Consider the following 20,213-nt stretch of genomic DNA (forward strand, 5'->3'; position numbering starts at 1 on the left):
GAATACAGAATTGTAATTTGTGATATTTGATGAGGTGAAACTTTAATACACAACCATAGAAGAATAATTAATACTGATCTGTAGTTATTCTTTACAAATATTCCCATTGACTCCATCAATATAATAAGGGAATATAAGTTTCATTCTTTAACTCTATTCAAATTGTATCAAATTCTATATTATTTCTCTGTTTTTTTCTCATCTATCTATTTGGAGCAGAATAATAATGTTGCTTTCCTTCAAAGAAGGAATCACATTCTCTCTTGAAATTTTTCTTTTCCTTTTTTCGGTTTCATCGGAAAAGCTTCTTCTAGGTGGCAAACACCAAAAGGCTAGTACCATGCAAATCAATTCACTACTGTCCGGTTTCGAATCTCGCTTTGTTCACGTAGTAATTCTCAAATGGAATTTTAACCTGCAATAAATTAGTCCTTAACCTATTGAATTTGGAAAAATCGTAGGAAAAAAAAACTAAAATGAGATATTTTATTTATACTCAATTCAAATTTATATAGAAGAAAATGAGAATGCAAAAAATTCTTAAAATCTAGTTATGGGTGCAAATATCCAAAAGCTTCTTCCTTGATTGAACAATGTCATCAAAGAAATCATCAAGTTGCCCTGTTATAGTCTCAAGACCACATCTCAAAAACCCAAAACAATGCTTCAAATTCTCAACTTTCTCTTCAATCACAACCTCTTCATATTCTTCTTCATACACCACTACTCTCTCCAACTCCACTTTCACTTCCTCCATGGCAACCTTTGCTTGTGTGAATTCATGTAGCAAAATCCCTGCCTGCCCATTATTATTAATCTCATGTTCAATCTCTTCTGCAACCTTGTGCTGCAACCTTCCCATTGAAGCCATGAAGCTTGATCCAAAACCCATGTTGTTGTTGTTGTTGTTGTTGTTGCCTTCATGATGATGATGATGATCATAACCTGTTTGTTGAAATGCAAAGCAAGAAAAAGAGCAACAATATGCAACCCCACATAGGAGAATCATGAGGAGCAATGAGCTAACACTCTTCATTGCATAAAGAACACCTCTGAATCCATTGAACTCATTCAACTTTGACTCAGTTGTGATACTCTTGTTTATACATTCACACAATGGTTGAATCCTTGCCTCCATCAAGCTCTTGTTCTCCTCTTCCAATCCTAGAATCTCCCTTTGACAAACTTTTATTGCCCTAATAACCTGCACATACATAAGAACATTAGACAATATTGTTAAAAAACTATATATTTCTATGTGGTCTCTGCTGCCATGATTGATTTGATTGTAAAGAATTGTGATCATGGCAACCTGATGTGAAAGCTCAGGAGTGAAGTGATGGTAGTTATCCATTGAGGAAGCTATATTGGAGGCAGAAGAGTAATAGTTTTCCATTCCAGAGATGGCAGATTTGAGAGCATGACACACATCCCAAAGCCTAGAGCTTTCATCCATGTACTCATCAAGCCATTTTCCTCCAACAGGCAAGCAAAGCCTCTGGACAAGAATGGTTAACTGTGAATGAAAAGATTGTAGAGATGAAAGAACCTTTGACATGAACTGCATAGACATGAAGTTGTTGTTGTTCTGGTGAAGGTTGTTGAGTCCTTGAGTAAGGAAGTTGTAGAAGCCATTGACAGAAGAGTTGTTGTTGTTGCATGGAGAAGCCATAAGCAAGATTAATAAGAGAAGAAGAAATAAGAAAAGAGAGAGAAGGGTTCTGAAGGAAAGTTGATGGAGATTGATGGGGTTTATATATAATTGGAAAGGTTAAGGAAAAATGGGATTGAGGGCAATGGAAGAAACGAAAGTTGGTAGTTTTTAGAGAGATTTCATTGATTTAACTTTGTGTGGTGAAAGTTACTCTATGTTGGGTGCAATTATGGCTGTTTCCTTTAGAGAGTGGAGAGGATGATTGAGAATCTATTGTTTTTTTCATTTTTTTAGTTAGAAATTTAAGTGCAGTTAATTTTATATAAAATTAATAGTTGATGGTTGAGAGTTATTTAAATAATAATTTAGTCAAACATATCAAATCATTTAACGACTCTCAAAATTTTATATAAAGTTAATTGTATTTAAATTTTTATTTTTTTATATAAAATAATCTTTTATTAATGTAAACAGATTGGGAGGGGAAAGAAAAAGAGTAATGCTTCTTACAAGACAAAAAAAAGGTATTAATTCCTTAAGAGTAATATTATTACAAAATGTAAAATGCACGTGTAATGAAAAATATAACTAATAAATTAGTTAACTAATAGTCTGACTGATCGGATAATGAATTAGATTCTAACAATTATGATCGGTGCAAAAATTTGACTTAGATCTTTTTTGGTGAGATGAGGTTAGGAGAAGAAGAGGAGTCTATTGTGTATTTATGCTTGTTTTTATAATTAATTTTATTTACTTCTTTGTTTCTATAATAAAAAAAATTGTGTAACAAAATAAAAATATATAAATTTATTTTAAATAATTAACAAAAATAAAATAATATATTTTATTAGATGTTCATCTTTTGATATTTCTTTTTGCAATTCATTTTGATTTTGGCTAAGAAAGAGACGTATGTTAATAGGATCATTATTCAATCGTATACAAATTACAATACATTTTCTATTTTTAGTTACACCCAACAATTTCATTTTATTGCCAATGAGTAATAGTTCAAATGGCATAATTTTCTCATACTCAATTAAGAGGTTGCGAGTTCGAGTCTCTTATCTTTGGTTAAAAAAAAAACAATTTCATTTTTAAATGAATAAATGACAGTAACATGACATACACATCTAGAATGTAAAACATATTATAATTTGATATTTTATGAGTAAATTTTATTCTTCATTTTTCTTCAAAATTTATTTAAACAAATAAATAAATTGATTATTTGATTTTAATATCTATGGTCAATAATGATAAAATCAGTACTCAACAGTATAAAAATTGCAATGCACTTTCTTTTTTTAGTTAGTGTCCAATAAATCTATTTTATTAAATGAATAAAGGACAATAATATGGCATACACATCTAGAATGTAAAACGTATTATAATTTGGTATTTGTTTTAAATATATGAATAAATTAATTAGTTAATCATTTTAAATTGAATAGCATCTAAAATTTTATTCTTCATTTCTCTCAAATATTTACTTAAACAAATAAATTAATTAATTATTTGACTTTAGCATCTATATGCAATAATAATAAGATCAGTACTCAGTGCAGTGTGCTATATAAATTACAATGCACATTCTCCTTTTAATTAACACTCAACAATGTAAATCTTGTTATCTATAAAATTATGTGAAGATTTTTCTTGTAACGATCTAATATTTAGTATGCTATGATCATAATAAAAATTAGGCGGAACTTCAAAAATTTGGGAGGAGGATTTTAACATAAAAATTTTATAATAATATTTATATTAAAATAAATTTATAAATATACTTATTTTAAAATTTATTACTAATATGACAATAAATAAATAACTATGATGTTTGATTAATTTTATTACTAGTGACACGTGGCATGCTGACGTGGATGGTTATTCCGCGTGTCACAATGTTATTTGACCATGTATCCGTTTGTGTCACGTGTCGCAACAGTATTCGTCCACGTGTTATTCATTATGTCATCGTTGTATATGCACTAAATTAGTCCCTCACTTTACATTAAGTGTCTCATTTTAGTCCCTGAAATTAAATATCGTGCACCAAACTAGTCCCTTCACTAATTTTTTCTCATTTTTTTTAAATTTAAAATTTTAATATCTTGGATACACTAATTTCAATTCTATTTTTTCATATATCGTTTAAATACAAGTGTTTTCATAAAAAAATTTTAAGATTTTAGTTTTAATTATATAATTTAGGGAGTCACTCACATAAAGACTCTTAAAATGTCTTTTTTTAAAGATGATTTTTAATAATTAATATTTAACTTATATAATTGATCAAACTGTGTTATTTTTGTCAAAATTAGACCAAATAAATCAATTTGACTGAAAAATCGATAAATCAAATCTTGAACCGATCTAAATTAATATTCTTTTTTATAGAAAATGACTATAATACTCTTATTGTAAAAAATGACTAAAATATTCTTATTATATATATTAATTTTAAAAATCTTAAATTCTAATTTTATGATGGCATAGAGAGAAGAGAAAGGGTGGAATTTAGATTTTTAAATATATAGTAGAAATATTTTAAGTCATTTTCTGTAATAGGGGTATTATAGTCATTTTAATAAAAAATATTAATTTAAATCGGTTCAAGATTTGGTTTATCGATTTTTTGGTCAAATCGATTTATTTCATCTAATTTTGACAAAAATAACACAGTTTGTTCGATTATATAGGTTAAATATTAATTATTAAAAAAATCTTTAAAAACAGATGTTTTAAGCATCTTTATGTGAGTGGCTCCCATTTTTTTAATAATTTAACATTGGTAAATTTTATAATATATAAGTATGTTATTATAAAAAAATAATTATATGATTGATTAGACACATTTTTTCATAAAAAAATATGTGTTTTTAACAAAAATTAATAATTAAAATAAATATTTTTTTTATGAAATACACGTTTTTGTTATGTGTAAATGAGCTAGATTGAAGACACTTCAAGCACCATCACTACCATCTTTGACCTCTGCAGTCTAGACGAAAGAGATTGGAGATGGTAATGAGGGAAGTTTGAAATGCCTTCACGTCAACTCCAAGACGGCGGTTATTAAGGGTATCCGCAAGAAAAAAAATATTTTATAAAAGTACTGAAAGAGGTCGGAGATGGTAGTGAAGGTGCTTGAAAAGCCTTCACGTCAACTCCAAGTCGGCGATTAGGGTATTCACAAGAGAAAAAATATTTTATAAAAACAATTTTATTTGAAGAACATGTGAAAAAATAGAATTGAAATTAATGCATTCAAAAATATTGAGAATTTTGAATTTATAGAAAAAATGAGAAAAAACTGGTGAAGGGACTAGTTTGGTGCACGACATTCAATTTCAGGGACTAAAATGAGTCACTTAATGCAAAGTGAGGGACTAATATGGTGCATATACAACGATGACATAATGGATGATACGTAGACGAATACTGTTGTGACACGTGGTATAATCATCCACGTCAGCATGTCACGTGTCACTGGTCACCACATCATCATACCATTACACGTGGCCAAATCATGAAGTGACACGTGTCACTTACAGTCCACGTCATCATGCCATGTCATCACGTCGTTAATAGAAAATGGGCCAGGGACTAATTTGGTACACTTTTTTCAATTCCAGGAACGTAATTGGTGCAATTGGAATCTCAGATACGATTTTAGTGTATGACGACAATCTCAATGACTATTTTGAGATTTAACTCGTATAAATAAACTAATAAGACTTTTAATTTATAAAGTCTATTGAAGTTCAAATATAAGATATTATTGTAAAATAAATAACTATATAGATAAAAAAAATTAATTTTAATACAACTAATTCCAACACTAAAGTTTTTAAATCTGATTGATAATAAGAATAATAAATAATAATGAAAATGAGATTTTAATTTGTATGAATAAGTCAACAAAATTTTTAACTTGTGAAAGTCCATTCAAGCCAAATCCAAAATATTAATGCTTAAAATAAAAAATGATTGAATAAATACGGAGAATGAGAATGATTCTATAAATCTAATATAAAAATATAAAACATAAATTAATTGGATCAAATTTGTTTTTTTTATAGTAATATTACTAGTTTTTTTTATAAAAATTCTGGCAGTTTTTATGGTCAAACTAAGTTCTGCCTATGAAGAGAGGTGTTGTTGGATGATTGGATCTAAATCTAGTCGATTGCAAACGTGACTCTAGTTGAAAGTCTTTAAATTATAGAGTGTTCAATTTATCAGGAGACTATGATACTTTTTAATAATAAATATGCTATTTAATTAATATATAATTAAAAAATACAATTAAATTATTTTATATTATTTTAATTTTATATTTATTTATTTTTAAATTAATTATATTTTTAATTATAAATAATTATTATAAATATAAATTTTATTACACTTACCAAAAGATAATAAATATTTTTATTTATTATAACATAATTTTTTTATGATTACATAATATTTATTAATCTTATTTTTTAATAATTGCACATAATATATAACAATATAATAGATATAGAATAATTAATTAATTATAAAAATTTAAAAAATAAAATTTATTTATTTTAACATAAAAATAAAATAAAAAATATTTATTGTGAAAGAAAAAATATTAAAATTTTATATAATTATTTAAGTGAGACTGATTTTATCGATTATAACTTATTAGTTAAATTAATAAATTAGTAAATTAGTAATCTGATTCGATAATAAATTAGATTCTAACAATGATGATTGAAGCAAAAATTTAACTTTGACTTTTTTCGGTGAGATGAGGTTAGGAGAAAAAGAGAACTCTATTGTGTATTTATATTTATTTTTTAATTAATTTTGTTTATTTTTTGGTATGGTATTTTGATGGAATAATTCTATAATAAAAAAATTGTGTAACAAAATAAAAATATATAAATTTATTTTAAATAAATAATAAAAATAAAATAATATATTTTATTAGATGTTCATTTTTTATATTTCTTTCGTAATCCATTTTGATTTTGGTTAAGAAAGAGACGTGTGTTAATAGGATCAATATTCAATTGTATACAAGTTACAATGCGTTTTCTATTTTTAGTTAACACCCAGCAATTTTATTTTATTAAATAAATATAAGACAGTAATATGACATACACATGTAGAATGTAAAACATATTATAATTTAATATTTTATGAGTAAATTAATTATTTAATCATTTTAAATTAAATAGCATCTAAAATTTTATTCATTATTTTTATTCAATATTTATTTTAACAAATAAATAAATTGATAAAATCAGTATTCTTCAGCAGTATACAAATTAGAATGCACTCTCCTTTTCTTCAGTTAGTATCCAACAATTTTATTTTATCAAATGAATAAAGTACAATAATATGACATACACATTTAAAATGTAAAACGTATTATAATTTAATATTTTTTAAATATATAAATAAATTAATTAGTTAATCATTTCAAATTGAATAGCATCTAAAATTTTATTCTTCATTTCTCTCAAATATTTACTTAAATAAATAAATTATTTAATTATTTGACTTTAGTATCTATAGTCAATAATGATAGAATCAGTACTCAGGGCAGTGTGGTATACAAATTACCAAGCACGTTCTCCTCTTAATTAACACTCAACCATGTAAATATTGTTATTTGTGAAAGAAATTATGCGAAGGTTTTTTTGTGTAACGATATAATTTTAGTATATTATGATCACACTAAAAGTTAGATCGAGTTTTACATAAAAACTTTATAATAATATTTATATTAAAATAAAAATTATAAATATACTTATTTTAAAATTTATTACTAATATGACAATAAATAAATAATTATGTAGGCAGATATTATAAAATATTTTAACAATTTCAGAATTTAAATGGTAAAATAAATAAGTATATAGATAAAAATTTAATTTTACAATAAAAAATTAATTTTACTATAACTAATTCAAACATTAAAATTATAAAATCTAATTGATAATGAGAATAATAAATAATAATGAGAATAAAATTTTAATTTGTATAAATAAGCTAATAAGACTTTTAATTTATAAAAGTCTATTGAAGTTAAGATATTAAGGTAAAATAAATAGCTATATAGATAAAAGAAATTAATTTTAATACAACAATTCTAACACTAAAGTTCTAAAATTTGATTTTGTATAAAGTCAAGTCCAAAATATTAATGTTTAAAATTGAAAATGATTGAATAAAAGTAGAGAGTGAGAATTGATCCCACAAATCTATTATAAAAACACAAGATATAAATGAATTGAGTCACATTTATTTTTTATAGTAATATTATTAGTTCTCTTATTAAAATTTTGGAAGATTTCATGGGCAAACTAAGCTCTCCCTATGAAAAAAGGTGTTGTTGGATAATTGGATTCAAATCGAGTCCGTTGCAAACGTTGCTTTAATAGTTTTTAGTTTATCACAAGGCTCTGCTATTTTTTAGAAATAAACATGTTATTTAATTAATATATAATAAAAAATATAATTAAATTATTTTATTTTTTTAATTTTATACTCATCTATTTTTAAATTAATTATATTTTTTAATTATAAATATTTATTATAAATATAAATTTTATTAAACACCTACCAAAAGATAATAAATATTTTTATTTATTATAACATGATTTTTTTATTACATAATATTTATTAATGTTATTTTTTAATAATTGCACATAATATATAACAATATAATAGGTATAGAATAACTAATTAATTATCAAAATTATAAAAATAATACTTACTTTGGTATAAAAATAAAATAAAAGATATTTATTATGAAAATTAAAATATTAAAATTTTATATAATTATTTAAATAAGGATAATTTTATTGATTTTTTTTTGTGACTATAATTTTATTGATTTAATTAATGATTTATTAGTTAAACTAGTAAACCTTTAAATTAATATTTTAAATAATTAATAAAAATAAATAATATATTTTATTAGATGTTCATATTTTTATATGTTTTGCTCGTAATCTATTTTAGTTTTGGTGAAGAAAGAGAAGCACGATGAAATACTCAGTTTAATACAATTTACAATGTACTTCTTATTTTTAGTTAGCACCCAACAATCTCATCATCTTGTTAAATGAATAAAGGACAGTAATATAACATACACATCTAGAGTTAAAAACTAACATATTATAATTTGATATTTTAGAAGTAAATTAATTATTTAACCATTTTAAATTGAATAGCATCTAAAATTTCATTCTTCACTTTTTTCTCAATATTTACTTAACCAAATAAATAAGTTGATTATTTGACTTTAGTATCTATAGTCAATGATAATAGGATCAGTACTGAGTGCAGTGGTATACAAATTACAATGCATATTCTCCTTTTAATTAGCACTAAACAATGTAAATCTTATTATTTACGAAACAAATTATGCGAAAGCTTTTTGTAACGATCTAATTTTTACTATGCCATCACATTAAAAGTTAGGTAGAATTTAAAATTTAGAAGGAGGATTTTAATATAAAAGTTTTATAATAATATTTATATAAAAATAAAATTTATAAAAATACTTATTTTAAAATTTATTACTAATATGACAATAAATAAATAATTATATAGACAGATATTATAAAATAAAAAATTTTAGAATTTAAATGGTAAAATAAATAATTATATAGATAAAAAATTAATTTTACTATAACTAATTAAAATATAAAAACTATAAAATATAGTTCATAATGAGAATAATAAATAATAATGAGAATAAAATTTTAATTTAAATAAATAAGCTAATAAGACTTTCAATTTGTAAAAGACTATTAAAATTTAAATCTAAGATGTTATTGTAAAATAAATAACTATATAGATAAAAAAATAGATTTTAATACAACTAATTCCAATACTAAAGTTGTAAAATTTGATTGATAATAAAAATAATAAATGATAATGAGAATGACATTTTAATTTATATGAATAAGCCAATAAAATTTTTAATTGTCAATGAGTTATAACTTAAATAACATAGTCTCTTCATACTCAATTAAGAGGTTGCGGATTTGAATTTTTTGTATTTGGTAAAAAAATAAAAAAATAAAAAAAAATAAAATAAAAATAAAACTTTTAATTTGTGAAAGTGCATTGAAGTCAAGTCTAAAATATTAATGCTTTAAATTAAAAATTATTGAATAAAGATAGAGATTGAGAATTGATCCCACAAGTCTAATATAAAAATATAAGACATAAATTAATTGAGTCACATTTATTTTCTTTTACAGTAAATATTAGTAGGTTTTTTATAAAAATTCCCAAAGTTTTCATGGTCAAACTAAGCTCTGCTCATGGAGAAAGATGTTGTTGGGTGATTAAATCCAAATCGAGCCGATTGCAAACGTGACTCTAATTTAGAATCTTCAAATTACAAAGTGTTTTAATTTACCATCAGATTTGGATACTTTTTACTAATAAATATATTAGTTAGTTAATATATAATAATAAAGTATAATTAAATTATTTTATATTATTTTAATTTTATACTCACTTATTTATAAATTAATTATATTTTTAATTATAAATAATTATTATAAATATAAATTTTATTCAACACCTACCAAATTTTTTTTATTAATTATAACACAATTTTTTTATGATTACATAATATTTATTAATGTTATTTTTTAATAATTGCAATATATAACAATATAATAGGTATAAAATAATCAAAAAATGATAATGAGAATGAGATCTTACTTTATACAAATAAGCCAATAAAACTTTTAATTTATGAAAGTCCATTGAAATCAAGTTTAAAATATTAATGCTTAAAATTAAAAATGATTGAATATAGATAGAGATTGAGAATTAAAATTAATCCCACAAATCTAATATAAAAATATAAGATATAAATTATTTGAGTCACATTTATTTTTTTATAGTAATATTATTAGTTCTTCTATTAAAATTTTGGGAGTTTCCATGGTCAAACTAAGCTCTGTCCATGGAAAGAGGTGTTGTTGGGTGATTGGATTCAAATCGAACCGGTTGCAAACATGGCTCTAATTCAGAGTCTCCAAATTATAAAATGTTTAATTTACCACCAGACTAAAATACTCTTTAGTAATAAATATGCTACTTAGTTAATATATAATAAAAAAGTATAATTAAATTATTTTATATTATTTTAATTTTATATACTCACATATTTTTAAATTAGTTATATTTTTAATTATAAATAATTATTATAAATATAAATTTTATTAAACACCTATCAAAAAAATAAATATTTTTATTAATTATAACATAATTTTTTTTACGATTACATAATATTTATTAATGTTATTTTTTAATAATTACAGATAATATATAACCATATAATAGGTATAAAATAATTAATAAATGATAATGAGAATGTGATCTTACTTTATCCGAATAAGCCAATAAAATTTTTAATTTGTGAAAATTCATTGAAATTAAGTTCAAAATATTAATGCTTAAAATTAAAAATGATTGAATAAAGGTAGAAATTGAGAATTGATCTCACAAGTCTAATATAAAAGTATAAGACATAAATTAGTTAAGTCACATTTTTTTAAAAGTAATATTATTAGTTCTTTTTATAAAAATTTTGGGAGTTTTTATGGTCAAACTAAGTTCTGTCTATGGAGAGAGGTGTTGTTGGGTGATTGGATCCAAATCGAACCAGATACAAACATGGCTCTAATTTAGAGTCTCCAAATTACAAAGTGTTTAATTTACTACCAGATTAAGATACTCTTTAATAATAAATATGTTAGTTAGTTAATATATAATAAAAATATAATTAAATTATTTTATATTATTTTAATTTTATACTCACTTATTTATAAATTAATTATATTTTTAATTATAAATAATTATTATAAATATAAATTTTATTAAACACCTACCAAAAAATAAATATTTTTATTAATTATAGCATAATTTTTTTATGATTACAAAATATTTATTAATGTTATTTTTTAATAATTGCAAATAATATATAACAATATAACAGATATAAAATAATTAATAAATGATAATGAGAATGAGATTTTACTTTATACGAATAAGCTAATAAAATTTTTAATTTGTGAAAGTCCATTGAAATCAAGTTTAAAATATTAGTGCTTAAAAATAAAAATTATTGAATAAAGGTAGAAATTGAGAATTGATCCCACAAGTTTAATATAAAAATATAAGACATGAATAATTGAGTCACATTTATTTTTTTATAGTAATATTATTATTTCTTTTATAAAAATTTTGGACTTTTCATGGCCAAACTAAACTCTGTTCATGGAGAGAGGTGTTGTTGGGTGATTGGATTCAAATAGAATCGGTTGCAAACGTGGTTCTAATTCAGAGTCTCTAAATTACGAAGTGTTCAATTTACCATCAGACTAGAATACTCTTTAATAATAAATATACTAGTTAATTAATATATAATAAAAAAAATATAATTAAATTATTTTATATTATTTTAATTATATACTCACTTATTTTTAAATTAATTATATTTTTAATTATAAATAATTATTATAAATATAAATTTTATTAAACACCTATCAAAAAATAAATATTTTTATTATTTATAACATAATTTTTTTTATGATTACATAATATTTATTAATGTTATTTTTAATAATTGCAGATAATATATAGCAATATAATAGGTATAAATTATTAAAAAATAATCATGAGAATGAGATCTTACTTTTTAAAATGTGAATGCTTAAAATTAAAAATGATTGAATAAAGGAGGAGATTGAGAATTGATTCCACAGGTAGGGGTGAATGCGGATCAAATCGGATCTAATATCCACAGTTTTAAAGGTTGGATCCGATCCCCAAATTTGCGGATCGGATCGAATATCGAATATATCCTCAAAACATAAAAAAAATTTAAAAAGTTTATTTTTATTAAAAAATATCAATAAAATTCATTTTTTTAGTCTTTTAAATATGTTTACTCTTAAAATAATATTAAACATACTTTTCTTAAATAATAAATTAAAATAATACAACATATATTATAATTATTAGTTGAAATAAAATATGAAAATAATATTTATCTATTTATTTTTTTTATTTTTACGGATACGCGGATATGCGGATCAGATATGCGAATACCAACACAAAATCTGCAATCCGATCTGACAAGTGTGCGGATCTGATCCGATCCAAAAGCCTTGCGGATCGGATCCATATCCGCAATTTTTGGGTCGGATTCGGATAAACACCGGGATATACGGATTGGATTCGATCCATGAACACCCCTACCCACAAGTCTAATATAAAAATATAAGACATAAATTAGTTGAGTCACATCTATTTTTTTATAGTAATATTATTAGTTCTTCTATAAAAATTTTAGGAGTTTCCATGGTCAAACTAAGCTCTGTCCATGAAAAGAGGTGTTATAGGGTGATTGGATCCAAATCGAGCCGTTGCAAACGTGGCTTTAATTCAGAATCTCCAAATTACAAAGTGTTTAATTTACCACCAGACTAGGATACTCTTTAATAATAAATATGTTAGTTAGTTAATATATAATAAAAAAGTATAATTAAATTATTTTATATTATTTTATTTTTATATACTCATTTATTTTTAAATTAATTATATTTTTAATTATAAATAATTATAATAAATAATATATTTTATTAAACACCTACCAAAAACATAAATATTTTTTATTAATTCTAACATATTTTTTGTATGATTACATAATTTATTAGTGTTATTTTTTAATAATTACGGATAGTATATAACAATACAAATAGGTATAAAATAATTAATAAGTGATATTGAGAATGAGATCTTACTTTATAGAAATAAGCCAATAAAACTTTTAATTTGTAAAAGTCTATTGAAATCAAGTTCAAAATATTAATGCTTAAAAATAAAAATAATTGAATAAAAGTAGAGATTGAGAATTGATCCCACAAATCTAATATAAAAATATAAAACATAAATTAATCAAGTCACATTTATTTTTTTCTATAGTAATATTATTAGTTCTTTTAAAAAATTTTTGGGAGTTTCCATAGTCAAACTAAGCTCCGTCAATAGAGAGAAGTGTTGTTGGGTGATTGGATCCAAATCGAGCCGGTTGCAAAAGTGGCTTCAATTCAGAGTCTCCAAATTACAAAGTGTTTAATTTACCACAAGACTAAGATAATACTCTTTAGTAATAAATATGCTACTTAGTTAATGTATAATAGAAAAATATAATTAAATTATTTTATATTATTTTAATTTTATATACTCACATATTTTTAAATTAATTATATTTTTAATTATAAATAATTATTATAAATATAAATTTTATTAAACACCTACCAAAAAAATAAATATTTTTTTAATTATAACATATTTTTTATGATTACATAATATTTATTAACGTTATTTTTTAATAGTTACAGATATATATAACAATATAATAGGTATAAAATAATTAATAAATAATAATGAGAATGAGATCTTACTTTATACGAATAAGCCAATAAAATTTTTAATTTATGAATGTCTATTGAAATCAAGTTTAAAATATTAATGCTTAAAATTAAAAATGATTGAATAAAGGTAGAGATTGAGAATTGACCCACAAGTCTAATATAAAAATATAAGACATAAATTAATTAAGTCACATTTTTTTTTTTTACAGTAATATTATTAGTTCTTCTATAAAAATTTTGGGAGTTTCCATGATCAAACTAAATTGCCCATGAAAAAAGGTGTTGTTGGGTGATTGAATCCAAATCGAGTCGGTTGCAAACATGGCTCTAATTCAGAGTCTCTAAAGTACAGAGTGTTCAATTTACCACCAAATTAGGATACTCTTTAATAATAAATAAGCTCATTAATTAATATATAATAAAAAATATAATTAAATTGTTTTATATTATTTTAATTTTATACTGACTTATTTTTTAAATTAATTATATTTTTAATTATAAATAATTATTATAAATATAAATTTTATTAAACACCTACCAAAAAAATAAATATTTTTGTTATTTATAACATCATTTTTTTTATGATTACATAATATTTATTAATGTTATTTTTTAATAATTGCAGATAATATATAACAATATAATAGGTATAAAATAATTAAAAATGATAATGAGAATGAGATCTTACTTTATACGAATAAGCCAATAAAATTTTTAATTTGTAAAAGTCCATTGAAATCAAGTTTAAAATATAAATGCTTAAAATTAAAAATGATTGAATAAAGGTAGAGATTGAGAATTTATCCCACAAGTTTAATATAAAAATATAAGACATAAATTAATTGAGTCACATCTATTTTTTTTATAGTAATATTATTAGTTTTTTTATAAAAATTTTAGGAGTTTTCATGGTCAAACTAAGCTCTGCCCATGGAGAGAGGTATTGTTGGGTGATTCGATCCAAATTGAGTCGGTTGCAAACGTGACTCTAATTCAGAGTCTCTAAATTACAGAATGTTCAATTTACCACCAGATTAAGATACTCTTTAATAATAAATATGCTAGTTAATTAATATATAATAAAAAGTATAATTAAATTATTTTATATTATTTTAATTTTATACTCACTTATTTTTAAATTATTTATATTTTTAATTATAAATAATTATTATAAATATAAATTATATTAAAAATCTACCAAAAAAATAAATATTTTTATTATTTATATCATAATTTTTTTATGATTACATAATATTTATTAATGTTATTTTTTAATAATTGCAGATAATATATAATAATATAATAGGTATAAAATAATTAATAAATGATAATGAGAATGAGATCTTACATTATACGAATAAGCCAATAAAACTTTTAATTTGTGAAAGTCTATTGAAATCAAGTTCAAAATATTAATGCTTAAAATTAAAAATGATTGAATAAAGGTAGAGATTGAGAATTGATCCCACAAGTCTAATATAAAATATAAGACATAAATTAATTAAGTCACATTTATTTTTTTTGTAATAATATTATTAGTTTTTTTATAAAATTTTTGAAAGTTTTCATGATCAAACTAAGTTCTGCCCATGAAGAGAGGTGGTGTTGAGTGATTGAATCCAAATCAAATCGATTACAAATATAGCTCTAATTCAGAGTCTCTAAAATACAAAGTGTTTAATTTATCACTAGACTAGGATACTCTTTAGTAATAAATATACTAGTTTGTTAATATATAATAAAAAATATAATTAAATTATTTTATATAATTTTAATTTTATACTCGCTTATTTTTAAATTAATTATATTTTTAATTATAAATAATTATTATAAATATAAATTTTATTAAACACCTATAAAAAAATAAATATTTTTATTAATTATAACATAATTTTTTTATGATTACATAATATTTATTAATGTTATTTTTTAATAATTGCAGATAATATATAACAATATAATAGGTGTAAAATAATTAATTAGTTATTAAAAATTTAAAAATTATACTTACTTGCTTACTTTGGTATAAAAATAAAATAAAAAATATTTATTATGAAAAAAAATAAAATTTTATATAATTATTTAAATAAAAATATTTCTACTGGTTTAATCGATGATTTATCAATTTAACTAATAAACTAATATTTTAAATAATTAATAAAATAAATTAATATATTTTATTAGATGGTCATCTTTTTATCTCTTTTTTCATTATCTATTTTGATTTTAGTAAAGAAAGAGAAATACGATGAAATATTCAATCGTATACAAATTACAATATATTTTCTATTTTTAGTTAGTACCCAACAATCTCATTTTATTAAATGAATAAACGACAGTATGACACATACATCTAGAGTTTAAAAATAACGTATTATATAATTTGATATTTTACGAGTAAATTAATTATTTAACCATTTTAAATTGAATAGCATCTAAAATTTTATTCTTCATTTTTTCAATATTTATTTAACCAAATAAATGAATTGATTATTTGATTTTAATATCTATAATCAATGATGATAAAATCAGAATCAGTACTCAATCGTATACAAATTACAATACACTCTTTTTTAGTTAGGACCCAATAATTTCATTTTATTAAATGAATAAAGAACAGTGATACGTACACATCTGAATGTAAAACATAGTATAATTTGATATTCTATGAGTAAATTAATTATTTAACCATTTTAAATTAAATAGCATCTAAAATTTTATTCTTCATTTTTCTTTAATATTTATTTAAATAAATAAATAAATTATTATTTGATTTTAGTATCTATAGTCAATTATGATAGAATTAATATCAGTCGTATACAAATTATAATACATTTTTTATTTTTAGTTAGAATGCAAAATATATTATAATTTGATATTTTTTTAAACATATGAGTAAATTAATTAGTTAATCATTTTAAATTGAATAGCATCTAAAATTTTATTTTTCATTTTTCTCAGATATTTACTTAAACAATTAAATTAAGAGTAAATATTCTTTTCGACCCCTGTTATTTTTAAATTTTGACTACTTGTCCCCTTACGTTTATAAAATATCAAATCGGTTCCTATCCATCTATTTCGTAAGACCAATAAGCCCTTTCGTAGGTTTTTTTCCGTTCATAGTCGTCGAAAAAAACTGTGGTATAACATACAGCCTGTGACATGGCTTGAGGGCATCCTATTATGTTTTCGTTGGGACCATTAAGCCCCGTACAATCAACAAAATGACGTAGTTTTGCTTGAAAGTCCTTTTGTGTCTTATTGTAAAATTCCATTTCCCCCCTTTTCTGAACCTAACACTAGCTTCAAGCATGAGCGATCCAGAGCAATCTTCAACCTCTCACACACGCCATGTCTGGAGGAAGACTACGGTGGGTTCGAGTAGTAATGCAAGGGAGGACAAGAAGGCCGAGTTCCAGCACTCTAAATGCAAGTGCGAAACTTATGCAATCATGCAAGAATTTGTGACATCGAAGAACCCAGACAGAATCTTTCTGGGTTGTTCCTACTATCATGTAAGTGTGCTTCTATCTTCCATTCATGTAATCAACTTCTTCTGTGGTTTAACAAGTTGTATTCACTATAATGGCAATTGCAGACGGAACAACGTCACTACAACTATTTTGTTTGGTTGGATGAACTGATTTCTAAATATTTTGGGCATGAAGATGACAATGATGATGAAGGAAGAATGATGATACTGGAGAATAGATTGGAGCAACTGAAATATAAGATTGAGCTTGAAAATGAAAAAAAATAAAAAATATGTAGTAATTACTATAGTGTATTTGTTATGCTGGCAATGTTAATTCTATTAACAGCAATTGTGTATGTAGTATTTTAAGGTATATTCTGTTGCTGTAAGTAATATATGGATAAGGTTAAGACATGAATTAATTTACTCTGTAATTGCAGGTTCTATAAGAATGGAATGTGAAATTTTTTTTTGTAAGAATCCTAAGTGTGAAACCATGATAATTATGGACAATGATGTATAAGCAAAGCATAATATATATATATATATATATATATATATATATATATATATACTGCTAAGTACAAAGACCTACTTTAGTTTGTTGATGTATCAGCCAAAAACATTATCATATGTCTGAAATCACAAAACAAAAAACATGTTTCAGTAGTCTACCAAATTTCATAATTGTAGCCTTAAGTCTATTACATATTGTAATTTGACAACCAAAAAAAATTACACCAAAATATTCATAGTCTCCATAACTATGAATACAAGTATGTCATTTCTAAAGTCTTGGCAGCCTAAACCCATATGTTCGCTTGAATCTAGGGATACATTTAGGCTTATGGTGGGGACAAACTTAAAGGGAGTTATGGCAGTCCCTGAACTAGTTGCTCTATCAGTTATTTGTTGCTGCTGACTTGGTGGTGTTACACTTAGGGATGATGCCTGCTGGAGAAGGTGCTGAACTGTTAGGGTTGTGGCCGATTGCAGTGGGTGCTGAATTGTTAGGGTTGTGAATTGCGGTTGAGGGTGATGAAGTGTAGGTGCTAGTAGCCTGGTTATTGTTTGCTTGGGTCTGAAATTTGGTTATTGTTTGCTTGGGTCTGAAATTTGGTCCCTGATTGAGTGTAGTTGGGTTGGTAGGGTTTGAGTGCTCAGTATTGAAACCGACTCCCTAAAGCACATGAAAACAATAGAATTCAGAGGATATGCTCATGAGCTAAATATGTTGTAGTGTACACAAGAATCTAAAAAATAAAATTACATCTGTAGGTGGTGGGACAGACTGTGAGCATTGTATCTCAACTCTTGCCTCTTTTTGGACTGAAACAGGGGTGGATCTCTTTGGAACCTTTTTCTTTTTCTTTTTTGCTTTAGCCTGTAAAGTGCATAAAAGAAGTAAAGTTGTTCATAAAAAAAAAACAAACACTAACTAACTATAGGATGTAAAAAAGCGGGCTACCACTGAGTTCAGTGGTGTGGCAATAACATTTTGGGGGTTATTTGGTTGAGCTCCTTTCCTGGCCTGTGTATAAGGAAAACAACATCTCAACTACTTAAGTGCATAAAAGAAATAACTACTCAAGTTGTTTCATGCATATAAAGAATTAGAACTATTCTGCTCATTCTATGCATGTAACCAATATCTAGAATATAACAAAAATATGTAGAACCCTTTAACCTATGTTGGAGGTTGATCTATAGGGGTCTATGATAATTGGTCTCCATTTTGTTGTTGCTTTGCCTTCTTTCATTTTGGCTGTCAATTCGGGTTTATAGGTACGCCTTTGTAAGTCCTATGGTAGTATTCCTTCTGGCTACATTTACTGCATGTTACCTGAAATGACTTCTTCACCTTGGGACCTTGTGGCAGCATTTGAGACTCAATCACCACATCAATAGTCCTTTTTTGTTGGTCTCCCAGCGAGTCTCTTAATTATTGGTGCTTCTAGACGCAACTTGTTGGTTTCTTCCTAAAACTCTTTAGAGTTCACTAGCTTTATTGAATCCCCATAAGTAGCCTTAATCGCTTCCATTGTAAGCCATTTGTGTGCAAAATTCTCTCGCCTCAGATTTTGTTTCCTTAGTCTTGATATAGCAGCTATTACATGTTTGCATGGCAATCTTGTCAGGAAAAGAAACATGAATCACCGTTAACTGAATCTACAGCACTATAACATAAGATACAATGCCAGGCACAAAGTAGATGATTAAACTTGTTATTTGCCAAACATTACAAGCACATGTTTGTCTTTGCAAATTCACAACAACTCTTATTTGGTATCTCTGGACTTCAAATAAGACCCTGGTTTCATCCCCAGCCCACTCTGCCATCCACCTGTTATTTTCAGGGATGATGTACTCATCTAGGCTCCAGCCTTAATTACTGAACTGGAGCCAATTTACCATTGCACTTGCTTAACCTATGTTTGTATCCTGCCATCTTTCGCATAGTGTAGTTGCGAAGCTCTTCGCACATAGTTAAAATTGGTTTGGCCCTGTACTCCATGATCTTGGCATTCCAAACTTCGCACATGTTGTTGGTTATATTGTCACACTTTGGACCGTGACTAAAGTACGCCTTGGTCCATGCACCAGGATCAAATTTGCGTAGATA

The 20,213-nt window shown here is 24.1% G+C and overlaps 1 protein-coding gene across 1 annotated transcript; it reads right to left on the reverse strand.

Annotated features, from left to right (window-relative positions):
- On the reverse strand, nucleotides 1-1,850 carry LOC112792128 (uncharacterized). The gene is made up of 2 exons (XM_025835222.3): nucleotides 1,313-1,850; nucleotides 1-1,204 (listed from the first exon to the last, which is right to left on the reverse strand). The coding sequence occupies exons 1-2, from the start codon at nucleotides 1,670-1,672 to the stop codon at nucleotides 548-550; spliced, it is 1,017 nt and encodes a 338-aa protein (XP_025691007.1). The 5' UTR covers nucleotides 1,673-1,850; the 3' UTR covers nucleotides 1-547.
- Between the last annotated feature and the right edge of the window lie 18,363 nt (nucleotides 1,851-20,213).

The sequence above is a fragment of the Arachis hypogaea genome, chromosome 13 (assembly GCF_003086295.3).
Source record: "Arachis hypogaea cultivar Tifrunner chromosome 13, arahy.Tifrunner.gnm2.J5K5, whole genome shotgun sequence".
In the NCBI taxonomy this organism is placed as follows: Eukaryota; Viridiplantae; Streptophyta; class Magnoliopsida; order Fabales; family Fabaceae; genus Arachis; species Arachis hypogaea.

Excerpts from the sequence above, each read along its gene's own strand:
- LOC112792128 (XM_025835222.3), bottom strand. The coding sequence starts at position 1,672 with ATGGCTTCTCCATGCAACAACAACAACTCTTCTGTCAATGGCTTCTAC. Across the intron at positions 1,205-1,312 it reads CTCCTGAGCTTTCACATCAG|GTTATTAGGGCAATAAAAGT; the intron begins GTTGCCATGATC and ends ATGTATGTGCAG.